Source organism: Planococcus citri, chromosome 2, assembly GCF_950023065.1.
Source record: "Planococcus citri chromosome 2, ihPlaCitr1.1, whole genome shotgun sequence".
Taxonomy (NCBI): Eukaryota; Metazoa; Arthropoda; class Insecta; order Hemiptera; family Pseudococcidae; genus Planococcus; species Planococcus citri.
Window position 1 is genome coordinate 38,861,758 of NC_088678.1, and position 13,487 is coordinate 38,875,244.

General features: G+C 33.2%; 1 protein-coding gene across 2 annotated transcripts in view; it reads left to right on the forward strand.

The window, feature by feature from the left end:
* Positions 1-13,487, forward strand: part of LOC135835697 (uncharacterized) — a 387,401-nt gene that overhangs the window by 348,118 nt on the left and 25,796 nt on the right. For both annotated transcript variants that reach the window (XM_065350086.1, XM_065350085.1), the window contains exons 28-30: positions 961-1,147; positions 4,371-4,609; positions 8,800-8,945. In XM_065350086.1, the coding sequence (XP_065206158.1) occupies positions 961-1,147; positions 4,371-4,609; positions 8,800-8,945 (572 nt within the window). The remainder of the gene's footprint in view (positions 1-960; positions 1,148-4,370; positions 4,610-8,799; positions 8,946-13,487) is intronic.

Sequence of the window (13,487 nt, forward strand, 5' to 3'; positions counted from 1 at the left end):
TTTTTTCTTATTTTTTGCGAATAAAACACCGACTCAGGTCGTTTGAAAATCTACGATAACGCGCGTGCCTTCTCGTATTACGACGTGTATATCGCAGAAAAAGCGAAATTGGAACTGGAGAGCGTACAATTCAGACATCTAGTATAAAAATTCAATAATAAAGAAACCCCATTGTCTCGGTCAATTACTTATAATATCTGTTAAAAGGTGGAATTCGATACAAAGGTTTATCTTATTTCACATCTCGAGTCTCGTCTATAACGTAGGTAGGTAGGTATTCTCTTGACATTGGACGAATCATGGCAAAGAAGTGTATTGGTTAATTGATTTATAGCTTCGAACCTCCATTAAATATCGAATTCGGCTCGAAAGATGAATTTTTTTCAATTTGGTTAAATTTTTGTTGCTAAAAATACAAGATTATGGTGTCGATTACCTACTCGCACGACCTGAAACAACGAAAAAGTCAACTTATTACGACTACCTAGGTACCTACGAGTATAATCGTGTTACGTAACTTTTGTATGAATTTCGGGCTCGTGTTTCGATTGAGTAAGATTGATCAATGCGCAGAAAAATCTAACGGTAAATATTTTTAAATTGTCGGTTTAAAAATTTCGATGACAAATGATCGAATAATATACGAATAAAAATTCCACGCTGCGTAATCCGCATATTGATTACAGTTAATTCTGTATTGTATATCGTCGTATTATCTTTTGGCTTTTCTTTGGTATTCCGTCGTAAAATACGTATACTATAACGTTAGCTCATCGCGTATATGTCGAACAAATTACCCTAAAAAGCTCAACGCGATGCTATTTATCGCGAGTACGATGAACTTTTTATTGGGGTAAAGCTTTATAGTCCGGAAAGGTGGTAATTATTTTGAATAATATTAACGCTTTTTGCCGATCCGATACCTTATTGTGTGTTTTTGTTGTTTTACGATGATTTCAGTGGCGTAGCGGAGGCGGAAGATCGCACGATCGTTTGCAATTAGAATTTCGGGCCACGCGTTGGTCGTTAATTGTGCCCTCGATTCAGGCTATGAGAGAAATTGGCGTCACGTTATGGCAAATATTACAAGAAATTGATTCGAATTTTTTAGAGGAATATGCCTCTCTAAAAAACACAAAGCAATCGGGTAAGTACCTATACTTCTTACGTACTATTTACGTCAAACTAGAAAGTACGTAGTAGGTAGTCTAGATTTTATAAACAAAATCCCTTATTCAGCTACCTCTACCCTCTTCTGTTTGCTGAATCGTGTTGTATGCGCTTAGCAGTTGGGTGACTTTTTATTAAATGAAGCCCTTTCGAGAGATGATAACTAATTTGCGCGTACTTGAAGTAGGTACGGTAATGTTCTTAAATCGCGATAACTACGAGTTAATTCAAAGTAAACGGAGAAAGAGGTGTTTGAGGAGAAAAAAGTAGATAGATAGCAAATTAATTAAAAGTTTACCTTACTCTATCAAAGGAGCAGGAAAAATTAAAATAAAACTTCGGTGAGAAGTATAGTAAAACGAACAAAACGAAACAATAAAAATACAAAATCAATATCTAACGAGTCCGCGAATGAAAAAAAAATCCAAACCTGATTTTTGCTTACTACGAAAACGCGTAGTTAATTAAAAAACCGCCGCGTAGAGGTATTTTTTTTTGTGCTTTAGCATTGTTGCACACATACATACATACGTGACCTATTTAGTAATTAAAATATTAATTGATGTTGTGTTTTACTCGATTCGATAGACCGTTGGTTCGCCATTGGATTTTTCTCACTTTTTGGTCGCTTTCTTCTATTTTCTACTGATACCGGGTGTCTCAGAAGGGATGGTAGCTAAGCTGAATATTTAAGCACAAGTGCATGGGTCTCATTGTAAGCAAAGATTGATGAACATGCTGTTTGCCTTGAATATGGTATTCAAGGGGCAAAGACCTCTCAAAGAAATGGAAAATCATTAAATATCTTAGGAATGATTAAGCAAAATTTGATTTTATGAATTTCTGTCTAGTTTGCAAAATTTGAAGAGGCTACGATTACATTTTGAGAGAAATATTTTGAAAATTGATTCAGAAAATAGGTAGTTTATCAAAAAGTGAACACCTATATTTTAGTGTGATAAATGATAACCTTCTGAGTGAGATTAATCTTTGATATCATACTGCTCAAAATTGGTAACAACAATTTTTCAAGTTGTAAATTTGCCATGTTCAAGTGTTAATAATTTTCTTAAATTATATCTACCCACTTGGAAAAAAAAATATTTTTTAAAAATTTGTTCACTTATTGGCAGGCTATTAATTTTTTCGATCATTTGGTTAATAATGATTTTTAATTTTCAGGTTGGGCAAAAACTTGATCGATCAAATTTTGCTCAATTTTAATGTTCAGCTTCATCCCTCCCTCTCATGATCAGAGAGAGATTTAAGCCAGCTGTTTTTCAACATTGTTGTTCAATTTTCAAAATATCCACCAAAAGTTTTTATTTTTCGTGACACAAAGTGTGTAGGTATAACTAATTAGAATGTATCTAGCAATAAAAAACAGATATTTTTGGAGCTGGACGAAAACATGGTATGAGAATTTATTTTGAGTGACCACCTTGAAAAAATTTAGACCCCAGCCTGATTACGCTAAAAATCTTCAAACCTGGGCCATTTTTTAGAAAATTGCTTTTTTGACACTTTTTGTTAATGCCACTACTCCAGTATAAAGTACCTCGATCAACCCATGAAAATGTGCGATTTGAGTGTCTATCTATGTACATCTTTCTGACCCATATTTTTTGGGTAACCCACCCTTCTCCAATGTGACCCTTGGAACTTGGAAGGGCCCAACTTCAAATCTGACTTCATATTCGTGTTCAGCGAGTTCGATTCATATGATAACGATACCCATATTGTCAATCTTCTTTCGCCCCAAAATTAGGGGAGGGGATGCCTATGGCCCCAAAATTGGGGTTTCAAGAATTTGTTTGGTTTTCTATTGTTTTTGAAGGACAGCATGTAAAATTTCAGAATTATATAAATGGCAGTATCGCTCTTGTTGGTGCTGGTGCCGTGACACAAAAAGCACATTTTTGAGTGATTTTGAGTTTTCAAAGATGGCTTACTTGGAGAAAAAATTTGAAAAAAAAATACCTAATATTATACTCTTAGTACTCATGCAGTATATTTTTGAAAGAAAAAAAATTTTGTGTGTTTGAACTAGGTTTGGAGATATGGCGGTTTCAAATTTTATTTTGTCAATATCTCCCCCCCTGGGGGGAGGCAATAATTTTTGAAAAAATTCACGTTGCTAGACTCGTGTTTCCTCTATGCATATATTTTGGGTGAATCCAAAAATGTTTATTCAAAACTCGTTGAAGTATGATTTTTCCCCCGAAAAATGTGTTTTTCGCCATTGTGAGCAAAAGGGTGGGGTGGAGGAATTTTTTTGGCTTGAATCTTTTCATTTAAAGGTACCCAACAATGTTTCATCAAAATTTCAAAAATCCGAGGACAGGGACATTTTACCTATTTTACCCGGGAATGCCCTTTTAAAAACATTTTAAAAGATGCCTCAAAAAACAAGCATTAGAATGAAAATAATATGAAATCCTCAGATTTTTGGTATTTTTGAACTACTAAAACATGCATTAATGCTCTAAAATTGAAAACATGAAAATATGTTGTCAAATTTTGGAAGAGGAAGATGAAATTAGAGAGATGAAAATATTTTTCAGGTAAATTTTAGGTTCAGGCACAACTATTTTTTTAATTGCTCTTTTTTCAATTTTCAAAAAAAAGTCAAAACCACCAGTTTTTTATTCCATGGCAATCCGCTTAATCGCTTTTTTTTCAGGAGTCCTCCAAAAAAATTTGCTTCATTTTCGAAGCAGAATGTACCCACGAAAATTTAAAAAAATATGAGTTTTTCATCTTCTACCAAAAAAGAAATGCGAGTCAAATTTTCCACCAGTTATGTATTTTTTGGTTTTATTTTAATCACTTTATCATTCAACTCAATCAAAAATTTAAAAATTTGTTTCTAATTCTAAGTAAGGCCAATTTTGAAGAGTAATACAAGGAAGGGTTGTCGGGTAGGTCCCATTTTGAGAAACCATTTCGCGATTATCATGTCTATGTTTGAATCTAAAGAGGAAAATGCTTCCGGAATAAAAATTTTGATTAACTTCAATGGACAATTGCGTATTATTTTAACATTTTTTCCTAAATATTTCGGGTAGATACTCGCCTTATTGGATACCCTGTTGTACAAATTGAGGTTTTTAGTACCTATAGTGTAGAGGGTATAATAACGAAAAAGGACAACATTGACATAAATATTAATGCAAGTTTGTCTGTATTTTTTCTTACAGAACTGTCGATTAAGAAGCCAATCACGTCTATTTTCCAACCAATATACACCATCGAACTGGAGTCGTTTCAAAAGTTATTACATTTCCCTGAAGAAGTAGCCTTATCACTGTCCGAAGCTGAAAATAACCTGTTCTATCAAGTACCACCGATTGACTACCTGAGACAGGTGACGTTGGATTTAGGCGGACCTCCGACATCGCGGACTACAGTTAGGACACTAGTCAAGAGATTTAACGAGGTAAGTGGTTGGCAATTTCGATATAATATTTTTTTCTAACATGATACTTACTGGTAGTCCAATGTACGAAACGACTGAATTCAAAATAAAGAGAAGAATCATCTTCAAAGTTGAAAAAATAGGTTTTTAAAGTAAAACTTATTTTATTAAAAAATCATGGATATGGATATGTTTTTAAATTAAAGGGAAGGGAAAGAGAAATGAAAGGAAATGAGGGGTTTAATGTAAGTGAAAAAAGCGATAAATGAGCCCAATTAGGTACAAAGTACCTAAAACAATTTTATAAACTTTTAATCGAAGGAAACGATGTTTTTTTAGCCCTCAGTTCATATACCCTTCTTCACTTCTACTTTTTAGGCCATCTTTTTCAAAACGTACCTAATTCAAATTGCTCCATCAGTCTATCTTTTCGTCGAATTTCAATTTCCCCATTTCAAAAGTTATTCCTCAATTTATAATTTATTCGGCCATTTTAAAAGAAGGAAATTCGAGTGAATAAAAAATGCAAAGAACCAAAACTTTTCAACTACTTACATCTTATCTATAAGTCATGAAGATAGTATAGAGATATCATGCGAGAATTTCCAAATTATTCAAATACGTAAATCACCATCACAACAAAAAGCTTTTAAAATTAACGCATAGGTACATATACTTGAGCTGCATCAGCATGCCGATGGAAACGAATCCAAAAATAAATTCGAATCCGTTAAATTTATTTAACGAGTTCGAGGTGAGAAACTCGTCCGCAATGTTGGTTGAAAGTTGAAATTTTCTCGCGCCCTTTGAAAAATGATAGGTAGGCGAAAGAGTACTCTCAACGTGCTATCTTTTTAAATGGGAACTTGATCTATGTGGTATCTTCGTTATAGTCGAGAGTAGGTACTTGATTTTGTTGCTTTTAACGGGGTCGTGTATCAATTAACAACCTTGAACTTTCTTTATCTAGTACATATTTATGGAAATTCGTGTACATGTCTATTTTCTCCCTCTTGAGATACGTCTTTCTTTTTTTTTTTTTTTATCTACCTTTAGTTGTTTCATACGTGAGAAAGGAAATTGCCTATGTCTTTTCAAACTCGAGTGTTTTGGGTTATTTTTATCAGAGATGCTTTTTCTTTCGTTTTGCGAGTCTGAAAGACGCGACGAGCTGCAATTATCTGTAATAGTCGCCGAATTTTCAACATCAACAAAATGGCCAAAAATATCGAAATTTTTTTCAAAAGTATCGAACAAAAAATGAAAATAAACTCGTCAAATGATTAATTTTTTTGTTTGAATTTCATTACTTGACACCGTGAAAATGACTCAAAAAATCAATATAATGATATTAGGTAATCGTACATTATAATAATTAAGTATTTGAAATGGTTTTCTAAAATTGAAATAATAACACCAAACACGAAAAATGATAGAAAATCCTGAAAATCTCGGATTAAACTGCTTTGAAAAAATTGAAAAAAAAAATTATTTTACATACTGAATGAAACATTGAAAATTAAAATATTTATTTTTCAAACATGGAAAAATTAAAATGAAACTTGAAAATTTGAACATTTTTTCTGAATTATTACTTGAAATTGAACTAAAAAATCGCACAAAAAAAAAGTACCCAAAAATATTTTTAAAACGCAAAAAAAATTGACCAAAAAATCGTATGATATTTGGGTGAAATGATGCAAAAATTGAAACATTTTCTCGCCGTCGTTTCCTTATAAGCGGTAGGCCTGTTGGCCTGTTTGCTATGGTGTGGAACTTGTCGAGGATGAGTCTGAGGTATCAGTGAGTTTCCTCGTTGGTCTCCCTCTGCATCTTTTCCCCGTTGGTGTATGTATATTGGAGGACCTGTTTCGGCGATCTTGTTTCATCCATCCTTTCAACATGATTTCTCCAATCTTTCCTATACTTTCTTATCTTCTTCATGACTGGCTTCACTCCGAGATCTGCTGTTATTTTCTCAGATGGGACTCTTGTCTCTGAGAGTCACCCCTGCCATTCTCCTCATGAATTTCATCTCCGCTGCCATTATTCTTTTTTCATCAGATTTCTTCAGTGCCCATATATACCTCGCTTCCATAAGTCATCATTGGTAATTGCTAGGGTATTGTACACCTTCAATCTTGTTTCTTTTGGTACCTTACTTACTGCTTCTCAGGGTCCTGTTTATCAGTCCTGTGACTCTCAGGAACTTTGCAATCTTTCCACCAACATCTACTTCTCCCTGGTATGATATCGTGTTTCCCAGGTATTTGAAATTGCTGACCTGTTCAATGATTTTTCCATTTATTACAATCTTGCTTCTTACTAGTTCCTTTCCTTTAGAGGCCATTGTTTTTGTTTTCTCTGATGATATTCTCATATCATACTTTTCCGATGTGTTTGTTAAATTGTACATTGATCTCTGCAGGTCATCTTCTGTTTCGGATAGTACTGCTTGATCATCTGCAAATAGTACTGTTGATATTTCCTGCCTTCCGTCTATTTTGATTCCTTTCAGCTTCGTTTTCTGCCATTCTTTTACCATGTGATCCATCCATGTACATGTTGAATAAAACAAGACAGTGGGCATCCCTGGCAAACTCATTTGTTTATTTCTGCTTGTTCTGCGAGTTTTTTCCCAATTCGTACACTTATATTCTACTGTTCTTATATATTCTATTTATTACCTTTCGCATTTTATCTGTTATCTCTTCATCTTTTGGTACTTGAAACAGTTTTTTTCTATGTACCCTATCATATGTGACTGTCCGCGATAAAACCGACCATTGGTCACAAAAATCAAAAAATGTTTTTTTGCCTATTTTTGGCCCCTAAATGGCTGACATCTTTTCTTCTGCATGCTCTACCAGTCGTTTCGCCAGTATTTTCGCATGTATCTTGTAGCAGGTGTTGAGTAGACTTCCTCGGTAGTTTTTCAGGTTTGACATATCGCCTTTCTTAAACAGTGGTATTACAATTGAAGACGTCATAGCAAAAAGGACATATGTGTGAAAGTTGTATTTTGAGAAAAAACTGTTTGAAAGTTTGAGTGCTTGTGAAGTTTAGAAATGTGCATATTTGAACATGATGACGATTTTATCTTATTTTCCCACTATCTAACTATATGAAATGCTATGCATCATCAGTCTGGAGGAAACTGTGTGTTAGCGGTAAGCGCTCAAACATTTCAAATTATACCCTATGTCCTTTTTAAAGCAAAAAATTGGCCAGTTTTTTTTTGATTTAAAAATGTTTTTGAGCAAATTTTTGATTTAAACCAGGTAAATAATGGTTGATAACACAAAATTGACCATGAGTAACCCATTATCTCTGAAAAAGTAAATTTTTAGTCGACTTCACAGTTTTAAAATGGCAATATCTCACTGGTTTTTCAACTTTGTGAAGTGGGGGTGGTCTCATATGATAGAGTAAGGTCTGAAGAATAACAATATGGATTCGTCTCAAAAAGGACATATGTGTCATATATACCCCTTTTTGTTATGATGTCTTCAATTGCTGTTTTGAATTCTTCAGGTACCTTTTCTTCTTAGTAGATCATATTATTAGGAATTCCAGCAGTCTTCTTTTAAATTCACCACTTGCGTATTTGTACAATTCTGTTGGTATGCCATCTTCTCCTGGAGCTTTTGCATTTTTTGCTGTTTTCAAAGCTTCTTAGTTCTTTAATTGATATTCTGTTTCTCCAATTTCATCTTCTATCTTTGTATCTTGTGCATTTTCATCACTCCAGAGTTCTTCAAAATATTTCTTTGCATCATTGATTTTTATTTTTGGCAAGCCCACTCTGTCGTTAAAATTTGTGTCAATTCTCTTTATGATCTTATACACCTTTGGCCATAACTTGTATGTGTCATGCTCCTGGACAGTGATGAAAGTTTCCCAGCTCTCATTGAAAAAAAAATAGAAATTTCACTCAAATTCCACAAAATTGAAGAATATTTATCAAAAAATAAATTTTTTTGAAACAAATAGACTAATTGAAACATTAGACCAATAATAGATAGGTAGAGGTACCTAATAAGCAAAGGTTTACCTGCAGAAAATAATTGAAATTTGGGTACATATTTCATCTATCAAGACTTTCCTCTAAACATATTCCTGATTTTAAAACCCAAAGACAATCTTTATTTGATTATTCATTTATTTTTTCGAACCCTCATTATCAAAACAAACGTAATTACATTTGACAGGTGAGCTCGTGGATAACGCATTTGATTATTATGCAACCGACACATGAAGACCGAAAAGCAGTATTATCTTGTATATTGAGGGTGGCAGTCACATGCTGGAATATTGGAAATTTCAACGGAGCCATGGAAATTTTAGCCGGACTGAAGTAAGTCTGTGTGAAATTTGTTTGATATTTACTCTATACATAAGCTGGTTCTGTGTTGTGCGCGTATATATATATACGCTTAAACGATTAACTAAGGTTTAATATGGTCGAGAGAGGGATTTTTTTTTAAACTCATGGGTAATTTCATTTGAGCTAAACAGCACAAAACGGGGTTATACCGGAGAAGGAATTAAAAAGACTTATTGAAATTCACCATTACGTCGTTCGACATTACTGGACTAGACGAAATTCTCGGTACGATGAACTTTTTTAAATGCACTTCTTTTTTTTAAAGGTCTTTGCTTTCTTTTTTTTTCATCTAGTTAATTAGCCAAATGGTGTACATCTCCCCTCCATCTCGCTCTTCCATTCTATTCGCTTAATGGCGTTCGCTGAAGGCGAAAATTTTTAATAAGTTTTTTACGTTTTAAATGGCTCCTGCGAACGTCGAAGTCTCGTTACTTGCTAACTTTTACAAAATGCGAGATGCGGACTCTCCGACTCACTCGGAGATGCTTTGATTTATATAAAGTACGTTTTATGCTCGACGTTCAATTAAATATGGAGGGTTTTTCATTTGCCAACAACAGGGTAGGGAAATTGTTCGCGAGTATCATCGGACCGCGCGATTTGCTATACCAACTTTTTAAGCGAGAGTTTAATTGGTAACGTTATGCGGGGGTATTTGAGTAAGGTTTTTTGAATGTACGTGTTGCGAACGTGATGCGAAATTTTCCGAGAAGTAATTTTTATCGTCTTATGTGGCGAATGATTGCAGCGAGATGGATAAAATGCTCAAAGAGAATGGGAGTTGAATTTTCAGAAATATTAAATAACGTCGTTTTATTTAACTTATGAATTAGTACTTGTACCTAATTAATATTCTGTGTACCTATACTGATGATGTATAGTTTGGGAAAAGTTTTGCTTTTTGTTGGAAAGTTAATCTGAGAGGGCGGGAAAAACCTCGTTCACTGATTTTCAAAATAACATTTTGAAAAACGAAGATCTTGTTAAAAAGATACTCCAGGTGTTTTTCAGAACTCTGAAGATGCAAGGTTAGGATGATGCTTTCGGGGAGGGAGGAGGGGTTCTACCTATTTCTTTTTTATGCAAAGCATGGGATGATGAGAAAGAGGGCGTTTGGGGCAAATTTAAAACCTACGTTTATAAATAAACTAACAATTTTTCTCGGCTCCGCACTGTGCTTAACTTTCTCAACAGAATGTAGAACTTGGCTCATTCCAGGGAGCTTTTCTCTAATTTAAGATTTGTGTATATTTTAAAATGATCTTAATTCTGTAAAAGGTGTTTTTTTTGTTGAATATTTTGTTAATGTGTGTTTACGGTTGTCGTATCAATAATCTTCTTGAGGCTGGCAGGGTGAAGCGATCTTCGTCTGAGGGCACACTAAAGACGTCCCTAATTACTTCAGTATTACCTACTGAATTTACTCAAAATCTTCTAATATTTTTTTTTCTTGTAGTTTACTCTATTTGCGCATATACAGGGTGACCTTTTTTTGGTAAAACATCCTTCCAACGGTGACATAGGCAACCCATCTTGCTTGATTTGAGGAGACTGCAGGGATTCTCTTTCGCTACATTTTATAAATTTTGGAGAAAAACATTTTTGAAAAAAAATATATTAGTGGAGATTTTTTAGAATCTAAATACATTTCATGATGATAAAAATGAAAAGTTATGTACCTACTCCATTAGATCAATAATCCCCCCCCCACCCAACTGAAGAATCATTCAAAGTGGAGTTGAAATATTGTAACTTATTCTTAACATTCAGACATTTTCAGATCTCTCTTATTCCAAAACTAACCAAGAAGCTGAATATTCTTCTGAGTTGTTAATCCTGCTGTATAGCTTACAGGTTATATATGTCAAACCTTTCGGCCATTCAATCATCGATTTCCCTCATCTTTTTTTACTCGAACTCGCTGCAATGGAACCCACGAAGCTTCTCCAGCAAAAATTGAACCATTGGATCCAAAAATTGTGGAACCTAAGACACTCTAAATTTTTTTGAAAAACTGATCAAAAAATATTATGGTACTTACCATTGATGAAACAAAAACTATGAGAATCTCCCCTCCATTTTGATCATAGGTATTGTAATTACTGTTACATTTTGAGGGTCACATTCCTCATGAGCACGGCAAGCTTTTTTATGCATTTGCATATTTTTTTTGTCTTACTGTGTAGTTACATAGATTGCGCATATTCGAGTTTTCTTTATATTTCATATTATTCAGGGTGTCTAACGGCCATGAAAGTCATGAAAAAGTCATGAACTTTGGTAGATGGTCGTGAAAGTCATGAAAAGTCATATAAAAGTCATGAATTTTGCTCGAAACAAACTTGAACATTTTTTTAAAAGCCCATAAAATGAAAAAAAATGATTTTTTTTTCCAAAAAATTAGAAAACTTTCCTTCCAGTTTCAAGTCATTTATTTATTTGGGGGAGGAGGGAAGGGGTGTTTTCATGCGGTAATAAAAATGTGAAAAATAGGTCATGAAAAAGTCATGATTTTTTGTCTGAGAATTTTGTTAGACACCCTGTTTTTGCATATTTTACCGACTTTGCCGTGAAACGGAAAAGTAAGGTATTGTATTTGTCATGATGGTTGAGGATTTGGGTGGGGGTGGGTTTTCTTGACGTTTTGGAGTGTGCTGATCACGATAAGACGTATGGCGCAAAACGAGATAAGTTTACATATATATTTATATATATATATTTATAGGTATATCAATTTATGTATAAATTTGTGTCACGCTGAACTCAAAAGCTCCGAACTTTAAGTCGAAACTGATGATGGCAAAATATTGCTTTGATACTGAACTAGAGAAATTTTTAATTTGGTCGAAATCGATTCAGCCGTTTACGAGATATGAACGTTTAAGTGTGTTTCAACGTTATGGATAAGCAGAAATTTGTGTAAACCCTTATATCTCGCAAACGGCTCACCTCCAACAAACAGATGGGGTGGTTAAGGTGTGTAGGTTGCAGATTGGTGCGCCTGAGGTCGGGTGTTCGAATCCCGCGCGAGTCAAGAGGAGAAAATTTTTTGTTGATTTTTTTGTTAATTTTATCCGTCCAAAATTTTTTTGCCATAAGAAATCAAAATTTTTCAAAAATTTCTTGTGTAATTTTTGTTTCAACAAAAAACATTAAGTTTTTGGTAAATAGCCAGTAAATTTTGATAATTTTTTTTTTTGGTGAATTAATAGTAATTTTTAGTAAATAAAATGATTAGGTATTTTTGGTGAATTACTCGTAATTAAAGTTGGTCGAAAATTTTGGTAAATTGCTTGAGTAATTTTTGTTTTGGTAAATTAATGGCGTAATTTTTATTGGTAAATTGGTATTCCAATTATTAAATTTTCGTAAATTGCTGAGGTTATTTTTTGTAAATTGGTAAAGTTTGGTAAATTGGTAAAAAAAACCTTTGGCAGTAAATTACTGGGGTAACTAAAAAAATTCGGTAAAAAATTGGTAAATTAGTGGGGAAATGTCTGGTAAATTCATAAATGTTGGTAAATTGGTAAATTTTGGTAAATAGGTAAATTTTGGTAAATTGGTAAATTTCGGTAAATTGGTAAATTTAGGTAAATTGGTAAATTTTGGTAAATTGGTAAATTTTGGTAAATTGGTAAATTTTGGTAAATTGGTAAATTTTGGTAAATTGGTAAATTTTGGTAAATAGGTAAATTTCGGTAAATAGGTAAATTTTGGTAAATTGGTAAATTTTGGTAAATTGGTAAATTTCGGTAAATAGGTAAATTTCAGTAAATAGGTAAATTTTGGTAAATAGGTAAATTTTGGTAAATTGGTAAACTTTGGTAAATGGGTAAATTGGTAAATTTCGGTAAATTGGTAAATTTTGGTAAATTGGTAAATTTTGGTAAATAGCTAAATTTTGGTAAATTGGTAAATTTCGGGAATAATTTTGTTTTTTGTCAACAATTTTCCTGATATATTATTCCACTTGTAATATGACGGTTACGTCTTCATAAGTACGCTAATTTTTATTTGAAAATCAATTTCATAAAAGTGTAATATGATGGCTACTTATGATTGACTATTTTATTTTGTCGATGTTTTCAACTTTTCGTATTCATTAAATCGGTAAATTTGGGTACTTCCGCGCATTTTGATAAATTGGTAAATTTTTAAGTAATGTCTGGTAAATTACTGAGATAAATGTTGGTAAATTACTGGGGTATATTTAGAGCAAAGTCGGTTGATCTTGCGAACTGCGCAAGATGTTTTTTTAGTATTATAAATGTCATAAAAATGGCTTTATTTCGCGTATTCGTATTTACTGCATATTTGAGGTGTTTAGCTCATAATTTACAAAAATTTTCGAGAAAAATGTTCAAAATTCACGTTTTTTGTTTTGTTTTACAGAATAAAACCGAATTTTTTCGGGCTTCTGAGGAAAAAAAGAGAGTAGGAAAAAAATGTTGATGTTTTAATATTTTTGGTTGGAATTTCGAATCGAATGATGAAATTTTATAGCGCATATTT